The sequence below is a fragment of the Siniperca chuatsi genome, linkage group LG6 (assembly GCF_020085105.1).
Source record: "Siniperca chuatsi isolate FFG_IHB_CAS linkage group LG6, ASM2008510v1, whole genome shotgun sequence".
Classification (NCBI taxonomy): domain Eukaryota; kingdom Metazoa; phylum Chordata; class Actinopteri; order Centrarchiformes; family Sinipercidae; genus Siniperca; species Siniperca chuatsi.
Genome location: NC_058047.1, coordinates 41,589 through 67,089, shown reverse-complemented (window position 1 = coordinate 67,089; position 25,501 = coordinate 41,589). Strand labels below are relative to the sequence as shown.

The following is a 25,501-nucleotide window of genomic DNA, read 5'->3' as shown; positions in this document are numbered from 1 at the left end:
CAGCAGGTGTGTTAGTGAGGTGACATGCAGCAGGTGTGTTCATGTGTCTCCAGGTGTGTTCAGAAGTGACAGCCCGTACCTTCCTCTGGATCTCCCACACGTTGATGAAGTTCTTGCCCACCTGGGCGGAGAGCAGGTACTGCCCGCTGAGGACGGTCAGTGTCCGGGCCGAGCTGTTCCCTCCCCGGTAAGACAGCAGGCTGGAGCCGCTGTGCAGGTCAAACACTGTGCTGTTCCACAGCTGCGAGCCGGAGTCACTGCTCACTATCACCTCCAGAGGAGCCGCCATGTTGGCTCCACCACAACACACTAAACACGCGGCTAACCGGCGGTCTGCTGGCAGCACTGCTGCGTCATTTCCTGGACCAGGTGCATTGTGGGACTTGTAGGAGCGGGATCACCGACAAAGCACTCAATTTTGGGGGGTGAGTTTTTCTTTTGAAAACTCAATTTTGAAAAGTTTTTCTTTTAAAAATGTATTCAAGTTTCATTTAAAACAGAAGGTCAGATGTTAAAGACAAAACTACAAAGAACTACATCATAAATCAAAATAAAATGTATGCTGTACACAAACAGTAAGTTGATCAAACTATATAATAAATGGAAAAATTAAGCAAGTGTATTGAATGTGTGTTAATGGCGCTGTGTGGCCCCCCCTGCTGGCCAGAGAGAAACAGTGGAAACATCATTTGACTTTTTAAAATAATGTCTGATAAAAATCATTTGACCAGTTTCTGTCGAAGAGCTTCTGTTGTGTTGAATCTGCAGGATAAACATGTTTTCCACGTCAGTATCCTGATTCCCGGCGTGACGTCACCTCAGCTGCTCAACATAACTGACCGCAGCAAATTAATGGAGCAGAAAACATCAAATATCACATTTCTTCACTTTAAATCATCAAAAGCCAACTAAACAATAGTCTGTGTGTAAAAAAGTCATCCAGCGTCTAGTAGTGTGAGTGAGGCTGAAGGTTATCTAACGTAACCCTAACCCCCTAACGCTACAGGACCTGAAACACGACGCGGCGTTAATAACGACATCTACAGTGTCTGAAACACGACGCGGCGTTAATAACGACATCTACGGCACCTGAAACACGACGCAGCGTTAATAATGACATCTACAGTGTCTGAAACATGACGCGGCGTTAATAACGACATCTACAGTGTCTGAAACACGACGCGGCGTTAATAACGACATCTACAGTGTCTGAAACATGACGCGGCGTTAATAACGACATCTACAGTGTCTGAAACACGACGCGGCGTTAATAATGACATCTACAGCGTCTGAAACACGACGCGGCGTTAATAACGACATCTACAGTGTCTGAAACACGACGCGGCGTTAATAACGACATCTACAGCGTCTGAAACACGACGCGGCGTTAATAACGACATCTACAGCGTCTGAAACACGACGCGGCGTTAATAACGACATCTACAGTGTCTGAAACATGACGCGGCGTTAATAACGACATCTACAGTGTCTGAAACACGACGCGGCGTTAATAACGACATCTACAGCGTCTGAAACACACGCGGCGTTAATAACGACATCTCACGGGACCTGAAACACCACGAGGCGTTAATGCGACATCATTCACGGACCTGACACACGCACGAGGCGTTAATGCGACATCTCACGGGACCTGAAACACGCACGCAGGCGTAATAACGACATCTACGGCACCTGAAACACGCGGCGGCGTTAATCGCGACATCTACGGGACGTGAAACACGACGCGGCGTTAATAACGACATCTACGGGACCTGAAACACGACGCGGCGTTAATAACGACATCACGGGGCGTGAAACACGACGCGGCGTTAATAACGACATCTCACGGGACCTGAAACACGACGCGGCGTTAATAACGACATCTACGGGACCTGAAACACGACGCGGCGTTAATAACGCGACATCACGGCGTCTGAAACACACGCGGCGTTAATAACGACATCTCACGGCACCTGAAACACGCACGAGGCGTTAATAACGACATCACGGGACCTGAAAACACGGCGGCGTTAATAACGACATCTCACGGGACCTGAAACACGACGCGCGGCGTTAATGCGACATCTCACGGGACCTGAAACACGACGCGGCGTTAATAACGACATCTACGGGACCTGAAACACGACGAGGCGTTAATAACGACATCTACGGCACCTGACACACGACGAGGCGTTAATAACGACATCTACGGGACCTGACACACGACGAGGCGTTAATAACGACATCTACGGGACCTGAAACACGACGAGGCGTTAATGCGACATCTCACGGGACCTGACACACGACGCAGGCGTTAATAACGACATCTACGGCACCTGAAACACGCACGAGGCGTTAATGCGACATCTACGGGACCTGAAACACGACGAGGCGTAATGCGACATCATCACGGGACCTGAAACACGACGCGGCGTTAATAACGACATCTACGGGACCTGAAACACGACGCGGCGTTAATAACGACATCTACGGGACCTGAAACACGACGCGGCGTTAATAACGACATCTACGGGACCTGAAACACGACGCGCGTTAATAACGACATCTACGGGACCTGAAACACGACGCGGCGTTAATAACGACATCTACGGGACCTGAAACACGACGCGGCGTTAATAACGACATCTACGGCGTCTGAAACACGACGCGGCGTTAATAACGACATCTACGGCACCTGAAACACGACGAGGCGTTAATAACGACATCTACGGGACCTGAAACACGACGCGGCGTTAATAACGACATCTACGGGACCTGAAACACGACGCGGCGTTAATAACGACATCTCACGGGACCTGAAACACGACGCGGCGTTAATAACGACATCTCACGGGACCTGAAACACGACGCGGCGTTAATAACGACATCTACGGCGTCTGAAACACGACGCGGCGTTAATAACGACATCTACGGGACCTGAAACACGACGCGGCGTTAATAACGACATCTACGGGACCTGAAACACGACGCGGCGTTAATAACGACATCTACGGGACCTGAAACACGACGCGGCGTTAATAACGACATCTACGGGACCTGAAACACGACGCGGCGTTAATAACGACATCTACGGCGTCTGAAACACGACGCGGCGTTAATAACGACATCTGCGTGTTCAGTCTTTATGTTTAAGGTTTGTAGTTTGATGAGTCAGCAGCAGCTGAGCTTATTGCAGGTTTAAATCTCCTCCATCATGTTGATCAAACTGTTTATCCTGCTGCTTTTCTATTATCAGAATCAGAATCAGAATCCTTTATTGATCCCCGAGGGGAAACTCTTTGCTACAGCTGCTCACCTTTACGTCAGTGCACACAGGAACAGAAGCACTAAGCAAAAACTATAAACACTATAACACAGGTCAGATTAATGAAGTACCAGCTGGGTGTAAGTATAAAATAACATGAAGTACCAGGTGGGTTCACCGGTTGATGATAATAATACGGTACAAGGTAATAGTGCATGAACTGTCACATTAAGTGCAGCTTATTTATAATGAGACGAGGATATTGCACAGCAGTAATAGAGATATGAATAAATATCAATATCAATAAATAGGGAATTTTAAACTGAAATATTGCACAATTATTCAAGTATTGCAGAGATGTTAATGATCAATGTCCAGTTTAGTGACTTCGGGTCATACAGACTGACACTTAGAGGGAGGAGTTAAAGAGTCTGATGACTTCCTGTGGCGCTCTGTGGTGCATTGTGGGGGGATGAGTCTTCCGCTGAAGGTGCTCCTTTGTTTGACCAGCACGTCATGGAGCGGGTGGAGACGCTGTCCAAGATGGCGTGTAGTTTACCCAGCATCCTCCTCTCTGACACCACCGCCAGAGAGTCCAGCTCCCCCCCACAATGTCACCGGCCAGTTTGTTGAACCTGTTAGCGTCCGCTACCCTCAGCCTGCTGTCCCAGCATGCAACAGCATACAGGACAGCACCGGCCACCACAGACTCATATCATATTATTTAACTACTGAAAGTGTGACTCTACATACAGATTCATCAGCTTATTCGTTAATATGTGCGTGCACGTTAGCTGTGCACGTGTCCAGGGCAGCTGCTGAAAATATGCAAGTTTAACAGATTCAACATGTCAGCATGAGTTCAGCATGATGACTGTTTCCTGGTCAGTTGTCTGTCCGTGGGTCAGTTGTCTGGCGTCTGTCTGTATTTTCTTGGTCAGCGTGGGAGGGGAAGTGAGCAGCAGCTGCAGTATTAAAGCTCGGCCACTCTCAGCTCCTAAAATCAATACAGGAAATACCAGAATAAGAGGCAAACATTTCCTCTGCTCTCCTGCAGGCTCCGCACACAGGAGGCGTGGTCTGTTCAGCTCCACCAATCAGCTTCTCCGACAGTCACCGGAAGCATCTGAGACCAGCCAATCAGATGCTGGTCTGAGTGTCTCCCGTGGCAACAGTGAGATCCAAAACATGTGGAGAGAGAGAGAGGGGCTGCAGACAGACGGAGGGAAGATCTGCAGGTAAGAACTGATTCACAGGTGAGACTAATGAAGACAGACAGACAGGCGAAACCTGTACAACTGTTATCACATCTAAACTTTTCTATCCCTGACAAGAACGACAGACATGAAGTGTACAGTATTAGTGTTTTTGTGTATCATAGTGTATTATCGTGTATTATTACTCTGCAGTGATCTGTCCTCTTTCTCAGCAAAGTAGTACATAAGTTAATTTTCAGTGTAAAATCACAGAAAAGTAGTTTAATGAACTGTTCTGTGTTCGATATGACATTACATTTATTTAGCTGCTGCTTTAAGTACGTTTCAACCATGTGGATACAAGTACATCATCTTCATCAGATATACTGAACTGCTTCAAGGCCAACATTTATGTATGCTCATATTCAGACTTTAACTTTATTTCAGTGTGTTGATCATAATCACATCATTTACTATCAGATTTATTGTTTTACTGACTAACAGGTTGATGACAGACTTGTACACATGTGGATCAGATTTAACGTGGTATCAGAGGACTGCAGAAACCTGATCCAGGTTTCTATCAGACTGCAGAGAGCAGAGAGCAAGTTACTGCATTAAAATTACTTTCAGGTCTCTTGGTCCACTTTAATGATCACTTCAACAGTTGGAAAACAACTCTGACAACAAACTAAACATCTCAATAAATTATCTTAATAAACATTAAATAAATCTCATCTTACATTCACACATCGACTCTTTTAGGGGGGCTCAAACCCCTTAAATTTCATCTCAGCACCCCTAAAAAAATGTATTATTATTATTTTCTGAGATCATTTTTAGCCCTCTAAAGTTAGATTTAGGGCTTAATTTGTGTCGGATCCTGCCCGAACGTGATCTGGATGAGCTGTGGTCTGGGACCTCCTGATTTACAAATTGAGCACTGTTAGATTTTGCGAATTTATCTGAGGGCTTAAATGTTTGTAAATTGAAAACCAGCACCGTTCTCCACTTCCTTGTGTGGGTACTGTTAAAGTTAGTTAACGTTGTCTGTGTGGGTCATAGAGTTATAGCAAAGTCGATTTTAAGACTGAGAAAGTCTCTGGTTATAGTTCCATGGTGTGAATAGTGTCAAAGAACGTTAGCTGACGTTGTTCACTAGCTAGCTAGCTCTCTGAGCTAACTCTCTCGCTCAGAGATTGATGCACGATATTATTTTAGTTAAAGTAGTCACAGTGTTTTTGATTCTGATAGAATTGGGCCTTATGGAGTATTTACAGCACATTTATGAATTTAAGCATTGGAACCTCACACATCTTCCGCTGGTTTGTTCTGTTTAAGATGCATGAATTTGCTGAGGCAGTGGAGACGTTGGCTATGCTAACGCCCTTTTTCAATTTCATATATGACCCTTAAGAAATGTCAGTTTTTCCATAGATGGATATATACATGACAAGTCAGCTGCTGATGTGCTACACTTAACTTGACAGTACATGCACTATTACTTATTACCTATATTATTACATTGTATTATACCGTACAAACTTATCAACCGGTAAATCCACTTTGTACTTTACACTTATCTTACTTTTATACTTATATCCACTTTGTACTTAATTTATCTTGCCTGTATTATAGTGTATTATATTTTGATTTGCTTAGAACTTCTATTCCTGTGTGCACTGACGTAAAGGTGAGCAGCTGTAACAAAAGAGTTTCCCCTCAGGGATCAATAAAGTATTTCTGATTCTGATAGTAGATGTATTAAAACGTACAGATTGCACGTATCTGTGGTTTGCAGAAACGTACAATTGATAAAAAAATTCAGGCGACTGGGCTGCCCCAAAATAAAATCGTGCAGGTAGTCTGAAGCAAAAACGACTACATGGGGAGCTTAAGTGATTTTAAGATGGCTAACTCGACATGGTTTACCAAACGCACTGCTGCTAGCTCAGCTAGGTTTGTTTTTAGCCTGGCGACTAGGCTAGCCAGTCGCTTTTATTAAGGATTTTAAGCTTTTAGCACTTTTACGGACTAACTGCAAGCGTGATGAGTGAGTGTGGATCTTGTCACCTTACCGTCTCAAAGCTGAGGAAAAGTATCGCCTGTCTGGAAGCCGAGCTCAGAGAAAAAGACAAGCTCATCCTGGAGTTCTCCACTGTCGCCTCGGCCCAGGCAAAACCCCTGGCGGTCCTCAGCTCCTCTGGCTGCGGCAGCCGGACTGCGACCGTCCCATCTCACTCCCCGGACTGCTCCACTCCAGCACTGGACAATGATCCCACTCTTCCGCGGCTCGGCTCCATCATCGCTGGCGCCCCGGAGCATGAAACCGTTTCAGCTAAGCCTGAAGATCCGTGGCTCCTCATGGGTGCGAAGCCCAAAGCAACTGCCATTTCTACCCCGTGCCGAGCCCCAGTGGACGCACGGTCACTGTGGGCGGGGGTGGTGAGAAGGCTCCGGTGAGTTCGACTCCACGTCACCTGGAGCACTGGACTGTAGCCTGTAAGGACAGACATGGTGCAAAGCGCCCGCCTCCTCCACCTTCACATCGGGACCTCCCGCTGGCCAACAGGTGTGACATCCTGGATACGCAGGACTTTCTTCCACTGGAGAGACGCTCCCTTTTTCCAGCGGTCAAGTCTTCCTCCTCCTCTCGCCGCAAGTTACTGAAAGAGACCGTGATCAGGAGAAGCTCTGGAGGTCTCATTCGTCCTGAGCTGAGAATCCATCTGCTAAGAAGGACGGCGCCCCCTCGCCGCAGCAGTCCCCAGCCACGACTTTAAAACGCCTGCAGACTGTACAGGACTCAGCTGCTCGGCTGTAAACCAGGACCAAGAAGTTCGACCACACCTGGTTCAGCCTCTTTACATCGGCTCCCTGTTGGTTTCAGGATTGATTTTAAGATCTTGTTGATTACTTTTAAGGCTCTCCATGGCTCCAGACTGTATCTTAGACCTTGTAATCCCTTATGAACCTTCACGTAGTCTGAGATCTTCGGGCAGGGGTCTCCTGTCTGATCCTGAGTCCAGGATGGAAACTAAGGGGGACAGAGCTTTGGCCATCAGGGCCCCGAGGCTCTGGAACAACCTGCCCGAAGACATCAGGCTGTCTGAGTCAGAGTCTTCGTTTAAGTCTCGTCTCAAAACACATTTTTATCAGAAAGCAGATCCTGATTTTACCTGAACTGGCTGTTTTTTTTGTTTTTTGTTTTTTTAATGTATTTTATCATTCACTGTGGTGTTTTATTTCTCTCTGTGAATCACTTTGTACTTTGTTTTGATAAGTGCTCTATAAATAAAGTTTTATCATTATTATTATTATATTATGATTTCAGGTTACTAAGCAGTGTATTACTGTTATCAAATGTGGATTCTCCCCAACCTCCTCTTAAATTAATTTACGTCATAAATACTCTGTTTGTTTGCTTTATTTATTATCAGATTATGTCATTTTATGGCTACATACAATTTGTTTGTGTGTGATTGTCAGAGCAAAGAGGGAGAAAGGAGGATGGAGAGAAAGAGAGAAAAGGAATAATCAGGTGTGAAAGTGGACAGATAGTAAAGTCAAGATTGTTATATGTCACATTCTCATTGGGGCTGAGCTGTCTGTATGTAATCTAACTGTTTCTCTTAGTTTGCCACGAATCTTAAAATATAGGCAAATTCTTGTAAACGTCCTGCTGGCTGAGACAAAGCAGCCCCTCCCCCCTCCACCAGGTAACTTACCTGCAGTGAGTCACAGCGGCAGCAGAGGGAGGCGGACAGAGGACAGGAGGAAGCACTGATACTGACGGATGTCTGTGTTCTTCATTCTTTCTAAACTTTGTTCTGTATTTTGATGGCAGGAATATGATTTATTGATAGTTTAGATTTGTTTCCAGTGAGATATTACTGAGTTTATATAGTGACTTTGCTGTTTCTGCTCTAGAAACAACATTTAGTTATATTTAAAATATTCAATTCTAATCCTGTTCTGAATTTAAAGAGATGCAGGCTGACATAGTAACTGTATGGCTAATATGCACACTTCAATATTTGTTCACATCAGACGTCAGCAGTTTGTCCAACTACTGAAGCATCCATCAGTGGGTGTGTGTGTGTGTGTGTGTGTGTTACCTGCTCAGGTGAACATGTGTCTGCTGCTTTCAGCTTCACGTCTCATAAATTAACACTCAGGGAATACAAGTGTTCTGTTCACCGAGTTCAATCTGTTTATGGTCTGTAGTAATACTCTGTCACAGCACTACAGGTATTACCAGTAGTAGTACTAATAGTAGTAGTTATAGTAGTATCGAGAAGTGCTGAGTCAGCTGGACTTCAGCTTCTTGAAGGCGTTTCTTTTAATTCAGTTCTGACTGATGGAGACTTCCAGCTGTTTCATAGCTGTAGTTCACACCTGGAGAGTCATTAGACTCACATGTGTGCATGTCATGTGACAGTCGTCCAGGTGTGAGTGAGTGTTACACTGTCTGGATTCAGACAAGGTCAGGTCAACTAGTTCTGATCGAAGATAAACTGAGTCTTACCATGTGATTCTATCTGTTATGAACGTGGTGATAAGTGATATCGTTTAAATATAGAGATAACTATAGACTTTGCAGCTCCGGAGGCAGAAATACCTGCTGAAAGCGACACAAGGAGAGAGGAGAGAGACGAGAAAGCACAGAACTACGGGAGAGAGAAGATGTAGCGTTAGTAACATGCAGTAATGGGATAAACATGCATACAGACGGAGAGGGAGAGGAGGAGAGAGGTGCATCTGATAAACACTTTATATATTATTATTATTATATTACATATTATATTATAACACAGTCTACTGACAGTTTAAGTGTATGATAAGTGTTGTTGACTTCCTCCTCTGCTGACTGATGTTTGTCCTCCTTCATTCCTTTCAAATATGTCTTGTCTCACAAGTCTCCTGTTATTCAGACGGAGTTGACCCTCCTGTGTTGGACCTGCTTGTTGTTACTTCACCTAATGTCTGTCTGTGTGTCTTTATGGTGGACCAGCTTCTGTCTCAGTGTGTTGCACTGTGACCTCGGACAAATTCAAGTAGTCAATAATGGAGAAACTCACGTGACATGCGTCCTGTTTCCTGTCTTATTCAGGTGTGATGATCCTCACCTGCTCAAACTCATTCTGACCTGCCACTGACCTCCTGTCACCTGACTCCACTCTTCACCTGGTGATGCGGTCCAGAAGCTCAAGGACACAGGTGTTGGACCTGGCCCCGCCCCCTGCTCGCTCTGCCTCCTGCAGCAGTGTTGAGGAGTTACCTGTGTCCCACAGCGTCTCAGCAGGTGAGGTCCACTCACAGACCGACCTGGACAGTCTGATGAGCTCTGACTTCGACTCGTGTTCCGCCACCGAACACCTGGCAAACACTTGGATCTGCATCACACGTGGTGAAGACCAGGTGATCCAGCAGGGGGTGCTGAGGAGGAACAGCTTCCTGTCTCTGAGTCAAAGGGTCCAGGTGAATCGCAGGATCCTCCAACACCTGCTGATCAACCAGAGGACACACTTGGATGACAGCCAATCAGAGAGCAGAGAGCACAACGACACAGGTAGACCACATGTGTTCAGGACAGGGGGTGTGGCCTAGAGCAGAGTAACAGGTAGACCACAGGTAACCCTCCTGCTACACTTTATACTTCATCACATTCACCCAAAAGAAATAAATGACAGGACACATTTGTTTCATGCACACATTAGTTAACTTAGTTAAGTTAGTTAGGGGTAGTTTGTTTTTAGTTAAGTTTGCTGCTGCTGGAGGGAAGTCTTTGTTTGGGGTGATTTTTAGTTTTTGTGTCTTTGGGTTTCCCTTTTTGTTTCAAAGTCAAGTCAACTTTATTTATAAACCCCAATATCACAAATCAGTTTACCTCGAGGGACTTTAGAATCTGTACAGCATGACACCCTCTATCTTCTACCCTCGATTCAGATAAAAACTAAAAATTTTTTAAAAAGACTTGAACAGGGAAGACAATGGTAGAAAGCTCAGGAAGAGCAACAGAGGAGGGATCCATCTCCAGGGCAGACAGACAGGAAATACAGACTAGACCAACACAGTAAAATTACAGTTTGGACAATCAGGATGACAAAATTATAGATAGATTGTAACATATGAATAATATGGATCCAGGTGTCAAACAGACCTGAGTCACATGACCTCGTCTCCACAACGACGACTGTCTGATCAGCAGGTAAATACTGTTTGTGTTCAGTCTGTTTGGTTCTGTTTAGTTCTTCTCTTTTATGGCTCCAGAATTTGGGACTTTTGGGTAAATAAGACACCTGTGACTCCTCCTACTTTCCAGCTCACCTGCACATATATAATCATCTCACATGTGCAGAGGAGAATTCATTTCAGCCAATGAAAAACCAGAATGTGACGAATTGTCAGCCATCTTGTTTTTCCTTTCTTCAGGTTTTGTTCTGAATGATTCTGAGATTCTTCTGGGGGATGAAAACCATCACAGGTGCACACACACAATACACAACACACGATACTAATAACAGTGAATAGTGCCACAGGGGACGAGATGCATGTACATGTGTGATTATTTACTAAAAGTCCTACACGTACACATGCATGACTGAGTTGTACTAATCACATTATCGTAGTGGATGTCACGCAAGGGAGCAGGGAACACCAAATGCAGAAGAGAGGCAGAGCAGATGCAACTCATTAATTTATTACGGGAAAGGTTTACGTGGATAGTCAGGCAGGCTGAGGTCCAAACCAGGAAGGCAGTCCAAGACAAGCAAACAAATCAGACAAGGAGCAGGAAATAAACAAAAACCTAAAGTGCAGGCGAGGTCCAAGCAAATGCAGAAATAAATCCAAGAGACTCAGGAGAAGCACAGAAAACAAGGCTGGTACACCTGACGTGTGGACCACAAACCACTGCTGATGCAAATGATCATGACACTGAACAAAAGAAAAATCCCGGACTAATTACACTAAGGTAGGGGAGACAACGAGACACAGGTGCAATCAATCAAGGCGGGGCCAACAATCTAAACTGGAGGGAAAGCAAACGAGGAGAGGAGAACACTACAAAATAAAACAGGAAACAGGACAAAACCCCAAACTATGACACACCCACAGACGTACCTGCGCATGTGTGTCTACTAACACACACACGTGTGTAGCCTACATACGTATCTTTGCTCATCCTGGAACACAATGTCTGCAGATCAAACCCAGCTTTGAGCACATTTCTTTAGCTTCAGAATCACCATTGTCTCGTTATATTTTTACATTATACTGCCTCGGTGGGGCAGTATAATGGATCGTGTGGGAAAGTCCGAAGTAAACACAGTCTTCAGTTTATTTCCTTTTGTTTTAAGCAAAGGATAACAACAGGCTACTCAACTGTCCTACAAAAGAACGCATTTTGACTTCTCCTTTTCCTTTTCAGTTTTCAGCATGAAGCTCGTTGCCACACGCAACGCGACAAGCAGGAAAACAGTGCTGAGATTAATCTGTACAGACTTATAGGCTACAGTGACACAAGCATGACATGTTACTTGCAATCATCAGGTTTTGTTTGTCACATTTGTGTGTAAAAGTTATGGAATCACCTTAATCCTAATTTTACAGAAAATAAAATTAATTTTTACAGTAGTTTTTTTAATATTTTTATACAGAAACATTTCTATATTTATACAGTATTTTCTGCTTTCTTAAATTACATACAAATTTACGTAAAATGACAATAGTGAGCATCTCCTCTTCCCTGCACTATTTTGAATGTAATAAAAATGTAGTTTCGGGAAGAGATGGAGATGGAATTGTAGACGACCCTTTTGGGGTCCGCCACCTGGTGGTTGGGAAATCAGAATCAGAAATACTTTATTGATCCCCGAGGCGAAACTCTTTCGTTACAGCAGCTCACTGTCACGTCAGTGCACACAGGAATAGAAGTTATGATACTACAACCTGTATTAGAGTGCATTATATTTTTTGCTTAGTACTTCTATTCCTGTGTCCACTGACGTGACAGCGAGCTGCTGTAACGAAAGAGTTTCCCCTCGGGGATCAATAAAGTATTTCTGATTCTGATTCTGAACTGAATTGGTTCAAAATGGCTTTCAAATATCTGTCCACTTCTGAAGCTAAAGAAAATATGCTCAAAGCTGGGTTTGATCTGCAGACATTATGTTCCCTGGCCTTGCACATCACCACTACGCCACCATGGCCAAGTGCAAAGCTGAGCAAAATTCATGTCCTGTTTAAAACTGACGCGCACGTGTGTCTGTGTGTGATTAATACAACTCATGCACGCGCATGTGCATGCGTACCCCGTGGCACTATCAACCCGCCATACAATGCAAACACACACACATAATACACACAATACACGACACACACCACACAAACACATAACGCGCACACACACACATTCACAGTGAGTGCTGATGTAAACAGTCTGTGGTCTCGTCAGGTTAATTAGTCCTGACGAGCTGCTCAGTTTAATCCTCCTTCCTCTGTCACACCGACCAATCAGAGCTGCTGATGTCATCCTCTCCCCTCCCCCACCCTGTGTGTGTGTGTGTGTGTGTGTGTGTGTGTGTGTGTGTTCAGTCTCTTTGTGTCTGCTGCTGCCGCGGCAACCGAGCTGTGTGAGGACAGAGGTCGTATGAAGCGCCGCTGCGTTCCTCTGAGAGCCGACCACAACCTGCTGACCCCCGACACCCACACGCTGTGAGTAACACACACACACACACACACACACACACACCATGAGTAACAAACACACACTAGAAATTATTTTCTACTAATTTACAACTTAAGAATAATTTTAATGAAACGTAATTCTTCGTAAACACAATGAGGAAACGTTTTCATTTTAAATGAACGTATCAGTGAAACATTCACTGTCGACAGGTTTCATTCGTTCTCCTGATGATTAAATCTGATGAAACTGTTTCTCTGGTTCTGTTTCGATCCTCAGTCTCTGTGTTCAGGTTCAGGAAAGATGGAGGTTCTTTGGTTCTTTATAGTTAAATATTGAAAAAGTCAACACTGACTTGAAGCACAAAACGGGTTAGGGTTAGTGTTGACTTTTCCAATACTGAACCAAAAAGACAGCGTCTTTCCTGAACCAAAGTGTTTTAGTATCCTGATTTCTTCTGTTCCTCTGTGAAGGTCTCTGGTTGTTTGTTTGTTGTTGATCCGCAGTAGCTGCAGCTTCGCGCTGTGAACTCAGCTGCTCTGAGTTTGTTGCTGTAAATGTTTTTTTAGTTTTGTGTTATAACTTGATAATTTGGTGATGACACCGACAAAGCCGACCTGAAACACCGTGGTGTTTTTACGGGACAGTTTGACCAACCTGTGATTTCCCCGTCACACTCTGTGAAGTTCCACCACACCTGCTACACTCTGCTGTCATGCTTTGTTATGCTCCGTCTCAGACAACAAGCCTCATTAAATGAATTTACAAGTCGCTTCAGCTCAATGCAGTCAGAACCTAAAGAAATGTTTTTACTGAGGATGTAAAAAGGCACCTGCACAGTTTTACCTGCACAGGTAGAGCCAATAATAACAACCTGTCGTATCTTTACTGTATCTCACGTTTCATCCTGCTATGATGATACTGACTGCACGTTTCAGTACAGCCGTGTTTCCATCGCAGGAAATTTCCCCGTTACTAGGAACCTTTAGAGGAACCAGGGTCTAAATTAAGCTAACCTTAGCTACATGCTAATGCTAACCGCTCATGGTGTAGAATTGTGGTGTTCGTAAGTCAAGGGTTGGCTAAATCGTTCGTACAAAATGATATCTTGTTAATGTCGTCGCAGTGAGACAACGTTTATTTTTTTCAATGTGTTTTTCAGATGAAACAAATGGGTAAAGTGAAGTGGCGGCCTCACGTCTCCTGCTTAAGCACACAATCGCTGTATTTTGCACATTTATATTTCTGCAGATAAATAGTTGTGGAATTAAATGTGTGTATAGTGGCTTTTCTTGTATCTAAAAACAAGTATATGCTGCTATATATGTAAAAAGACACGTAATGCTTGTGTTACCATAGTCTAATATTACAATGCTCGGAGGAAGTAGTGGCTCTCAAGTTCAAGTTATACAGCGGTAAGCTCAGTATTTAAAACAGGTGAGAGTGCACAGGTTAAAAGAAGGTCCTTATGCTGAACTGCAGGTCATGAGTTTAATAAGTTAAAGCAACAGAGTTATGCAGCTGTGTGATGGGTGTAACCTAATGGGTGTAATTTGCCTAATCTTTGCAGTGGAAACACTCACAACAACGGGCTGAAGGAACTTTTTAGTTCCTTGAAAAGTAGTTCCTGGGAATAAAAGTTCCAGGTACTTTGGGTGGAAAAGCGGGTTAAATCCTTCACAAAAAACTGATCCCAGTCCTGCTGTCTGGACTCTGGTGCCCTCTAATTGTGGTCTGTTCACAGGTCGGGGGTCAGGCTGCATCCTGTCATCCAGGTGAGGTCGAAGGGTGTGGCCTCTTTTTCTGGACACCTGAGTGACTCGTCCAGCTGCGAATCAGCTGTCGGGTCGACGAGGCGACGCCCCCCCACAGCCTCTCCAACTCGTCGTCTGCGATTTGAGGATGAGACAGAGATGGAGGCGGAGTCTCGTTACCTGGAGCGGCAGAGGAGACGGCCGAGTCAGCGAGGGACAGGTGTCCTGGTCTCCAAACCGGACTTGAACCTGTACGTCAAGGCGGAGGCGGGGCCACGGGGGGCAGGGCATGTTGTTGAAAGACAGCAGAGAGGACGAACGCTGGCCGGGGGGGCGGGGCAGTGTGACTGCTGTGGGATGGTTTTAGGAGGCGGAGTCAACCTGAACCTCCGTCTACACCCACCTGTACCTGAAAACAGGGGGCGGAGTCTGTACAAGACTGAGCCAATCAGAGAGACTTACATTGGCTCTGTCACACCTGGTGAGACCAGCGGGGAAGGGAGCGGGGCTGGCCGTGTTGCTAACAAGCAGGTGATGAGGAGGACCAATCAGGTGGAACTTAATGGTAACCAGGCGACTCTCCCTCAGGCCACGCCTACCACAGACCTGCCAATCAATCCCTACGCCCCCGACCAACTAACCACACCAGCTCAGCCCTCTTGTTTAGCTCTGCCCATGTTCAAATGCCCCTCCTCCCCCTCCTCTCCTCAGAGTGTCAGGCCCAACTGCACAAAATCAGTGCAGAATCTGAACCAGAAGCAGGAGGAGCAGGGGAGACCTGCAGCAGCCAAGCCCCACAGAGAGCTCCAATCTGGGCCAGGGCTGAAGGAGAGGAGCCCCTGTGTGAAGGAGGGAGGTCTGTATCTTGGGATGAAGAGCTCCTCCTCCTCCTCCTCAGGAAGGAGCTCCGAGACAACAGGTGAGAACGATTAAATGTCAATACATTTACATAAATGACATATAAACCGTTTACATAAAGTCAGACAAACTACAGTTACAGTATACAGATACTGTCAGCCACTTCACAGAGTGCTGATGTATCATAGTAGCAGAGTCAGTGTGCCGTGTAATGTCGGGGGTCCACTCCCACTCATTTGTGTTTTTGTTGTTGTAATAATGTTATATCCATTTCATCCAGGCAAACTGTCGTCATGACAACAAGTACTGAAAAATTATTACATCTGATTTTAAGATAAACTTTACTGAGTGAGTGTTCATCTGCTGACCTCATCAACACTTCCTGCGTTCGTCTGATATGATGTCATCTGCAGTATTTCATAAACAGGTTACATTACATCACACATATATGTAAACACACACTAACATCTCGTCCTCTGATTGGTTTACAGTTGAAAGCCAAGCCCCGCCCACTCCAGACAGCAGCAACTATGGACAGGTCAGACAGCCAATGAGAGCAGAGCTTCACAGTGATGACACTTCACTTCCTGAACAGTGAGTTTAAACCCAAACTGAGTCTGTGTAACACCCCTGCTGAAAGTCCTTATCAAACACTTAACACTTCACACGTAGACTGATGTGTCGCCATGGAGACTACATGCATCACTACATCTGCTCTAAACAAACAGTCCAGCTTTTCAACTACATTACATTATTCATTTGGCAGATGCTTTTGTCCTCAGTGATTTGCAACAATTGTATTCAAACCACATAGGAGCAAGAACTAGATATCATCCAAAACTGGAAGTGTATCTCTTAACATATAACTGAAACCATGTTCAGTGCTACAGAACAAGTGCTTAGAGATGTTGTTTTAAGAATGAGACATAAGTAATAATATACTACATAAAATATGTAGTGTGAAAAGATGAGTTGTTGAGATATGATAAGATGGTTTTCATCCTGCAGTAGAAGATGTGCAGTGACTCTGCAGTGGGAGTTTATCATCAAGGGTCACTGCCAGGTTCCTCGCCGTCTGAGTTGGCACCATCATGATGTTGTCATGGTGATGGATAGGTCTTGGTGAGAGGGCCCTTTTCCTGTGGAGAAACACAAGCTCCGTCTGGTCCAGGTTGAGCTTTAGGTGGTACCTTGACATCCAATCCAAGATGTCAGCCAGGTGAGCAACGATGCCTCCACCTGAGTGTCAGATGGGGGAACTGACAAGAATAGCTGGGTGTCACCAGCATAGCAGTGGTAGGAGAAGCCATGCAAGTGCATGACAGCGCCAAACTAATCCTAACAACTGAACAAACTGTCAGCAGAACATTTTATATTTCAGACTCACCTGGATTTATATGTTGTAGCGGCTTCCTAAACAAACCTTGAAGCCGCGGTGAGGGTCAGAGGTGGGTCCTGGGTTCGAAGATGAACCTGTACCTGAAAACAGGGGGCGGAGTCTGTACAAGACTGAGCCAATCAGAGAGACTTACATTGGCTCTGTCACACCTGGTGAGACCAGCGGGGAAGGGAGCGGGGCTGGCCGTGTCGCTAACAAGCAGGTGATGAGGAGGACCAATCAGGTGGAACATAATGGTAACCAGGCGACTTGGCAAATTACACCCACTTCTGGATATGGCTTGGGCAGCGTGACTGGCAGAACAGGGAAGCGGTGTTGCAGAGATCAGGGAACAGACGGTGGCTGCGATCACCGGCACGGAGTGACTCTGTGGCAGAGACAGACAGGGTTACACGAGATATAACAATAACCGGTAACAAACTTAACTGAGTGTCGAGGGAGGCACAATGCAAATACCACCTAGAATTATTATTTTTTTAAATAGTAGAATAATAATTGTAGTGTTTAATATTAATAAATTAATAATAATAGGAATGACAGCTATAGGAAAAATAATGTCAGTATTAGTAACAGAGCCAATAACAACAACTGTAGTAGTAGTTGTCGGGCAGGAACACGGGGGCAGCAGGTGGCCCACAACCACAGATCCAGACTCTGCAGGAACACGGGGGCAGCAGGTGGCCCACAACCACAGATCCAGACTCTGCAGGAACACGGGGGCAGCAGGTGGCCCACAACCACAGATCCAGACTCTGCAGGAACCCGGGGGCAGCAGGTGGCCCACAACCACAGATCCAGACTCTGCAGGAACACGGGGGCAGCAGGTGGCCCACAACCACAGATCCAGACTCTGCAGCTCTGGAGGCAGAAATACCTGCTGAAAGCGACAGAAGGAGAGAGGAGAGAAACAAGAAAGCACAGAACTATGGGAGATAACTTCTGTTAGGAATTGGCGCTATATAAATAAAATTTAATTGAACAAACGTTATCAGCATTTGTGGGAGAGGCTGAAAGAAAAGAAGGTTTTCATCCAGTCGTAACAGTGAATGAATGAAATCTTTACCACTATATCATTAGCGTTAACCATAACCCTCTCTACATGGTTCTGGGTATAGCATAGTCATTCACTGTCATTTAAACTTGCACATGCATACATCAACTGTGGGTCTGGAACTGCTGCGTCTAGAACTGCGGGGGATCTTCAGCTCTGCAGGGCGATGTTTCTCAGCTTTCTCCAGAACTGCTCATCTAAACCACTTCACACTCGACACTGCACTTCCTTGGGTCCTCAGCAATATACCCGCGAAGTGTGAAGTCGATCGGATGAACAGTTGTCAAGAAAATCGAAGGACAGACAGACAGACAGACAGTGATTCCTTCCTTTATAGTTAGACTAGTGCAGTGCCTGTTCAACATTGCCGGTTCGGAACGGCCAACTGCTTGGCCTCCGGTATTGCTGCTTGCAGCTTTCTCAAGAACCGTTCATCCAAAGAACTTTACACTTGACACTGCGATAGCAATACACCTGCCATGACATAGTTGTGTCCCATAGCAATGCTAGAGTATACACTTCATTTGGGTGCAAACGCTCTCACAAACATTTTATGGCCTCATTGAAGTCAAAGCTCTATTCATTGTCTATGGATGAGCCCCAGATTTTACATACTTCAATACTGCGACTTGAGGTGATGTTGTTCCCTGGAGCAAGCAGGCACACTGCATCCAGAGTATGTGGAGTATCACCAAGATAGGAGATCTCCAAACGCAGCGTTGTTGCATCTCTTCGAGGTGTGGCCATAAAAACAAAGCACAGCCAACTCTTTGGCATATTCAAAACTCCATCAGCAAAAGGTCTGATATGTGAATCGCCACCAACCAACATAAACTACATAAAGGAAAAGACAAATCAAACATCATGTTACGAGTTGGCTAATTACTGTTGTTATTACACTAACTGATGTCACAACTTTGCATGTATCCAATTGTATTGAATTAAATTCTGTAGACTACATAACACACTTTTGCATACATCACCTCTTTCTCATTGGCGTGACATTTGTCAGAAAACACATTCTTGTGCTGATGAAGGACTTTATGGCGTGTGCCGCAGCCTGCCATAATTTTCATTCAAAATAATTTTGAATGAAATACTTACGTCATCTGGCAAACAACCAACACACTCTTGCCAGGACTTGCACCTGGAATCTTCCACCCAATGGATTGATGTATTTACTACAGCAGTTGACATGGCAGGCGCTTGAAGCAATTCCACACAGGAAGTGTGATTCACTCTGCAAAGCCTTGGTTAATCAGCCTTAGACTTCATATGGTTATTGAAGGACCATTCCTGATCAAACCATGTGGCATTTATGATTCATAGTTATAGCACTATCTATTTTTAAAGGGGTATACTACACTTTAAACTTTTGCTCAAGGGTTTTTACTATTTACTCATAATTTGGTCACCACAACCCACAAGCATGCGCGGCTCTAAATTGAAAAGTATGGTTGATGTGTTGAATAGGGTTGCCATTGCAGATGCATGACGTCATGTTAAACATGAAGTGGGAATAACTCAGCAATGCTTTGGCTGATCAACCTCAAACTTCATGTGGTTATTGAAGGGCCACTCCTGATCGCACCCATGTGACATTCACAAAGACTGAAGAGCAGAGCCGGGTAGATATACTGTGAGGCTTGATTGGATGATGAGCATCAGGTGTACCTGTGATCAGCAGCAGGAGGAAGAGTGGAGTACCACGCCCAGACCAGTACACAAACTCACACAGGGAGATGGAGGGGGTAAAAACAACAGAGCACACAAGGAGGGGGAGAGATGTAGCTGGACTATGACAGGTAAATGATGAATAAATGGACAACAATGAATAAAACTTTGTTAACTTTTCCCCGCTCTGAGTCAGGCTTTTTTTAAAGATATGTACACATTCTGCATATACATGCATTAATAATATTATAAAGAGTACGGTCTAGACCTGCTCTATAGGAAAAGCGCAATGAGATAACTTCTGTTATGAATTGGCGCTATATAAATAAAATTGAATTAATATCTCTACGTCCACTGGATTAAAATGGAGACCTTTTATTTACCTGTTGCCATGGTGAATCATAGTATCGGAGCTTCGTTGACAATGGCTTTTTTCATTTACCATGCACACACTTAATTCAGAGTGAATATACTCAGAGTTGATTGAACTGACTGATCAGCTGTTCTGGAACCGAAAACTCAGAGTTTCCCATCTCAGGGTTCATCAGCTCAGAGTTCAGGGTTAGTCAAAGTTTGTTAAACCTGCTTTCTGGAATACACCCGTGGGTTAAGACACATGCGTATGTAAGTGACAATTTACACCCACCTAAAGATCACACATTCACTGTATGGGCATCTCATTATCAACATCAGTAACACCATGACATTGGCATTTAATATAACATCTTGGAATATAAGAGGAATCAGCTCCCCTGCAAAAAGGAACAAAGTATTGAACCATCTACACAAACTGAAATCAGACATCTGTCTATTACAAGAAACCCATCTCACAGAATCTCAGACTCAAGGCCGGATGAATTGGTCAGACCTACCACTCAACTTATAATTCCAAAAACGTGGTGTTTCCACTCTGATGAGCAAAAACACATCATAGTACCATAAATCAATTGCAACTGATCCACAATAGCGAATATCTACGGCTCCAACACTGACTCCACCACGTTCTTTCACTCCCTCTTTTCAGAACTAGCCAACTTTCCCAATTCCCATATTATTCTAGGAGGCTAGGAACTCTATGAAACCCAGACCTCTATTCCAACCTCCCATAACCACTTCCACTCCTCATCTACACATACTACATAACCCAGACAACAGAGAATATTCTTACTACTCCTCATACCACAAAATAATACTCCTGCATTGACCATTTTCTGATCAACAACTGACTCACACATAGAGCAATAGAATCCAACATCCACAGTATTATTATTTCAGACCATGCTCCGATCACCCTCAAATTACTAACAGGAATTCACCCACATCCCTCACCTAGATGGCACTTTAATACCTCACTCCTGAAAGACCCAGATTTTATCAGGTATATTGAACAAGAATGGGCATCCTTTCTAGAGTCCAACAGCACCCCTGATATAACCACAAGCACTCTCTGGGAAACAGCAAAAGCAGTTCTAAGAGGGGAATAATAGCATATTCCACAAACGAAAACAGAAGAAACTGCAAGAGAACATTTCCTACTGTCATGCCCTCGGCTTCCTCTTAGCCAGAAGTCTCTCTCTCTGTGTGTTGGTCTGTACTTGATTACAGAGGTGGGATCAGGTGTGTGGGTACCGGCTGGCAGGTGGCCAATGATCTCCAATCTACTTTGCTTCAAATACTGGGCTTCAACTCCACCACACTGCCAGATCAGAGACTCAGTTACCTATTGCTCTCTGCCTGGACCCGACTCCACTCCATTCTCACTTCTGCAAGCCCTGGACTCTGGACTCACTCCCTGAATCTCTGGACTCACTTCCTGGAAATCTGGATTCGCTCTGTCTGGCTCGTCTGCCCGCTCCACCGCCACCCTTCCCTGGTTGACGGCTCAACTCCCAGCTCTCCCTAACTCGGATACTCTGCTCCCCTTTTGAGACTCACTTAAGTATTGTGTCCAATAAATTCTCTTTTGCACCAACTTTCTGTCTCAGCGCTCTGTGTTTGGGTTCAATATTTCTAGTTCCTGTGTAACATCTACAGCAGGAGGTGAAGAGACTGGACACCCTGACCTCTCAAAAGCCTACAAACATAATCAGCAAAGAATTACTTAAAACCAAACATGAACTTAAGAGTCTTCTTAACAGAAAAACTGAAATTCACTATTGAAAGGTGATGCCCAGAACATTATATATATATATATATATATAAAATCTTTTGCTCATACCAGTCAATTGTTTAATTTTCTCTCACATCATCAGCCAATAAGGTTTGAACAGATTCATGCACAAGTTCAACATCATTCAACAACACCTTCATTCACATTTTCAACATCAGCATCATCTTGAATCATTGCTTTAATCTCATTCTCATTTTACGAGTGCACACTCCGAGTTTGCCTGTGCGCCTTGCTCTGAGTGATTTAATGTTGGGCACATCCATATTTTGTTTTCACTTTTATCATGTCATTTAATATTTTGTAGTTTTATTTCTGTGCGCACTGTACACTTAATTCCAGTTGTTGTCGGTATTTCAGCATTCTATCATTCTGTTTAATTGTTTAATCGTCGCTTGTTAATTAGTTCAGTATTTTGAGCATGAGTCAAAGTTATACAAAGTTAGTCCTTTGCATTCAGAGCTTCTATTGCAACAACAATCATACCATATTGAGCTTGTTATTTCAGGAATGATTTCACGTAGTCATTTGATAGTGTAGATTGCTTTCTATGTCGCATCAAACATTCCTGAATAGTTACATTATGTTTGATCGTAGACCAGGGTCGGGAGAGAACATTTCTGACCAACAAGCAATGCAATGCTTTCATTGGGTTACTCTGGAAACGTCAAAATCCTGGCAGCAGTCCAGTCAATTAAACAGTCCAACATCGTGGCCTTCTTCAGCTGTAATCCAAGCAGGTTTGAGTTAATGTTGTGGCTTTTTCAAGTCACATCGGGAGCAATTTAGTACAATCGACACAGCTCCTTATTTATGTACATTTATTTATAATAATGTCAGAAACAAACAAGAATCATTAAATATTTCACGGTCAAAAACTGTTTGCCCTTCTGCTCCACCAGGTCACCTGTTGCTCTCCTCTAAATTAGCTCTCACCCTAATCACCAATACCACGTTACCAATAACATAAACATAAAAATGTATATTTATCAGCAACCGATAATATTAGGATACATAAAAATAATTCATTCAGCAAAATAATATTTCAAACATGCAAAACACATTTCATGGTAAATTTTTTATGGTGAAATGGCTCCAACACAGTATCTGCTGACACACAGAATTGATCTGATTTAGTTTTTCCCAAATATAAAATCTGTAAACTTCTCTGTGTGGAACCAAGTAGAAACATTTGCATGTAAGGTAACAAGAGGTCAACAGCTGAGACTGAATGAATGTGACTGACAGAAACACTGACAAACTTAATTTAATGTGGATCAGTCTGACTGATACCTGATACAGTTAATAAGGTCAGTATCGGCACCAATACTGATCTAGGATAAAATATCGGTGCATCTCTGCCATCAGTGTCAATTCTCTAACAGAGTTTTCAGAGTTATGATAATGAATCATCTCTGTTTCCTTCAGCTTCATAAGCAGAGACGAATACTCTCGTCTTTCTCTGCGACGTCTTTTCTCCACCGTCAGACTGAGCAGGACTCGAACCGGCAGCCTTGACCGCCTCAGTTCACGGCCCCGCCCCTCAGTGTCTGGTCCTGCCCCCTCAGACCCTGCCCCCTCGTGTCCCAGGAAGTCCTCTGGCCTCCTGAAGAAAACCCCGTCTGTTCAGTCGCTCAGTGTGGTGAGAAGATCATAAATTATTATATTTTTATTATCTGCTGCTGAGTTTTTAACTTGACCTGTATGTTTCACTGTCTGTCCAGCAGGGGTCGCCCTTCTTGCAGTTGAAGAAGTCATCATCAGTTCAGTCTTTTGGTTCAGAGCAGAAGAAGAAGAAGGATCGTTCTGCTGACTACAGACCAGCTGCTGACCAGTAACACACCTGTTTCTGATTTTATAATCTGTTCTCCAGAGAAACTCAGATCAGCCAAAAATCAGGAGATAAAAATTTAACAGCCAGTCACAGCTTCTGTACTCACGTCTCTCTTCCTGTCTATCTCTCTCAATTCAATTCAATATGCTTCATTGGCATGCATGTAACAAAGACAATATTGCCAAAGCATCAAGTAATAATGAGATTAAAAGAAAAACAAAAATATAGCCGCAAGCGGCAATTCTGGGGTTCAAGCCGACACAGACCGTTAGAAGTTAAAAGGTTTTTATCTGGACCTGGTCAGATGTGGCCTAGACGCGAAGAAAGCAGTGAAATCTCCCTTTTTTGAATTTTCTCAAATAGAATGAAGAAAACAAACAATTTCTGATTCATAGTCTGATTCGTGTTATGCCACGCACATTTTTTGCCCTTGTAGCGCCCCCTGGCGGTCATTTTGAAGGAAACTTTCAGGGCAGCTTTCAGCTTCTTATGTGGACGTATCCTGTAAGTTTTGTGATGATCCACCAAAGATTTGGTAGCATTTGGACCTACGGTTCAGGAGGAGATGTCAAAAATCTGTTTTTCAAAAAATTAAAATGGCAAAAAATCTAGTTAGGCGGACTTTAGTGGTCCAAGAGGCTTTTTTGTAGAGCGACCCTCAATGTGAGTTTTGAGCCTTAATTACAGCGCCACCATGTGGCCGATTGGGCTCATATTTCTGTGGAAGCACATGCACGTCATTTCCTGTTACTCGGCCAAGATTCATGTTTGTAGCTCATTCCAGCTCACCGGAATTTGAGCAGAAGCCGCAGACAACAAATAATAATAATAATAATAAACCGGCACAAACATAAAAGGCTTCAACCCCTAAAAAAGTACAATTCATAAAATCAGGAAAATAAAAATAGAAAAAAAACTAAAAACTAAATGATTTATAGCAACATCTATATAACCTGGTTATAATAGAAAAATGTAATCATTAAATTATTTACAAATCAAATATTAAATGTATATTAGTCAGGTTTCAATAAACCAGATAAATTATAGGCCTACCAACCAGGTTGACTGATATATACAATAATCTTAATAATAAGAAGAAGAAACAATTAAAAAAGAAGTCATAGAGTTGTGTTTGTCCGGTCCCACTGGTTGTCCTCAGGTCGTCACATGAGCTGATAAATTTTGCTGCAATCATCTCACATTTGGGAATTTCTCCAAGTAAATATGGAAGTTTCTCTGTCTGTCATGTTTTTAAATTCACGGTGTATTTTTATTATATTTGGAAAACGTTAATGTTGAGGAGGTGCAGGTCTGTCTGTTACACTGGGAGCAGAGTCTCTCGTCCTCTGGCAGCAGCTCTAGGCCTTCTTCTTGCACAGAAAGCTCTTCTCGCTTTGTCTCTGAGATCTTTCACAGCCATGTTGAAGATTCCTGTCGAGCTGACTTTGAGGCCAAGTATGTGTAGTTTTTTGTATGTTGTGGTATCCAAATAGAAATTGCGTGTCTTAATCTGATTCCTGGATTGCTTGAAAGGTCATTAGGGGTCCAAGCCCGAGTGGGCTGGGAACCACGAATGCAACGCATTTAGGATGCCCAGTACCAGCAGTGCTGCAG

General features: G+C 43.9%; 2 protein-coding genes across 5 annotated transcripts in view; one reads left to right on the top strand and one right to left on the bottom strand.

Annotated features, from left to right (window-relative positions):
* The window catches only part of wdr18 (WD repeat domain 18), a 36,155-nt gene extending 35,849 nt beyond the window's left edge, over positions 1 to 306 (bottom strand). For both annotated transcript variants that reach the window (XM_044201188.1, XM_044201189.1), the window contains exon 1: positions 80 to 306. In XM_044201188.1, the coding sequence (XP_044057123.1) occupies positions 80 to 289 (210 nt within the window). In that variant the 5' untranslated portion in view covers positions 290 to 306. The remainder of the gene's footprint in view (positions 1 to 79) is intronic.
* LOC122878399 overlaps positions 290 to 25,501 on the top strand; it is a 32,985-nt gene continuing 7,773 nt past the window's right edge. The window contains exons 1-9 of one of the 3 annotated variants that reach the window (XM_044201184.1): positions 290 to 425; positions 4,323 to 4,503; positions 9,575 to 10,033; positions 10,897 to 10,948; positions 13,060 to 13,179; positions 14,895 to 15,823; positions 16,254 to 16,356; positions 23,482 to 23,695; positions 23,778 to 23,887. In XM_044201184.1, the coding sequence (XP_044057119.1) occupies positions 9,655 to 10,033; positions 10,897 to 10,948; positions 13,060 to 13,179; positions 14,895 to 15,823; positions 16,254 to 16,356; positions 23,482 to 23,695; positions 23,778 to 23,887 (1,907 nt within the window). In that variant the 5' untranslated portion in view covers positions 290 to 425; positions 4,323 to 4,503; positions 9,575 to 9,654. Of the gene's footprint in view, positions 426 to 3,855; positions 4,504 to 9,574; positions 10,034 to 10,896; positions 10,949 to 13,059; positions 13,180 to 14,894; positions 15,824 to 16,253; positions 16,357 to 21,491; positions 21,860 to 23,481; positions 23,696 to 23,777; positions 23,888 to 25,501 lie in introns of those variants that run through there. The other 2 variants (XM_044201185.1, XM_044201186.1) reach the window with 2 other exon arrangements.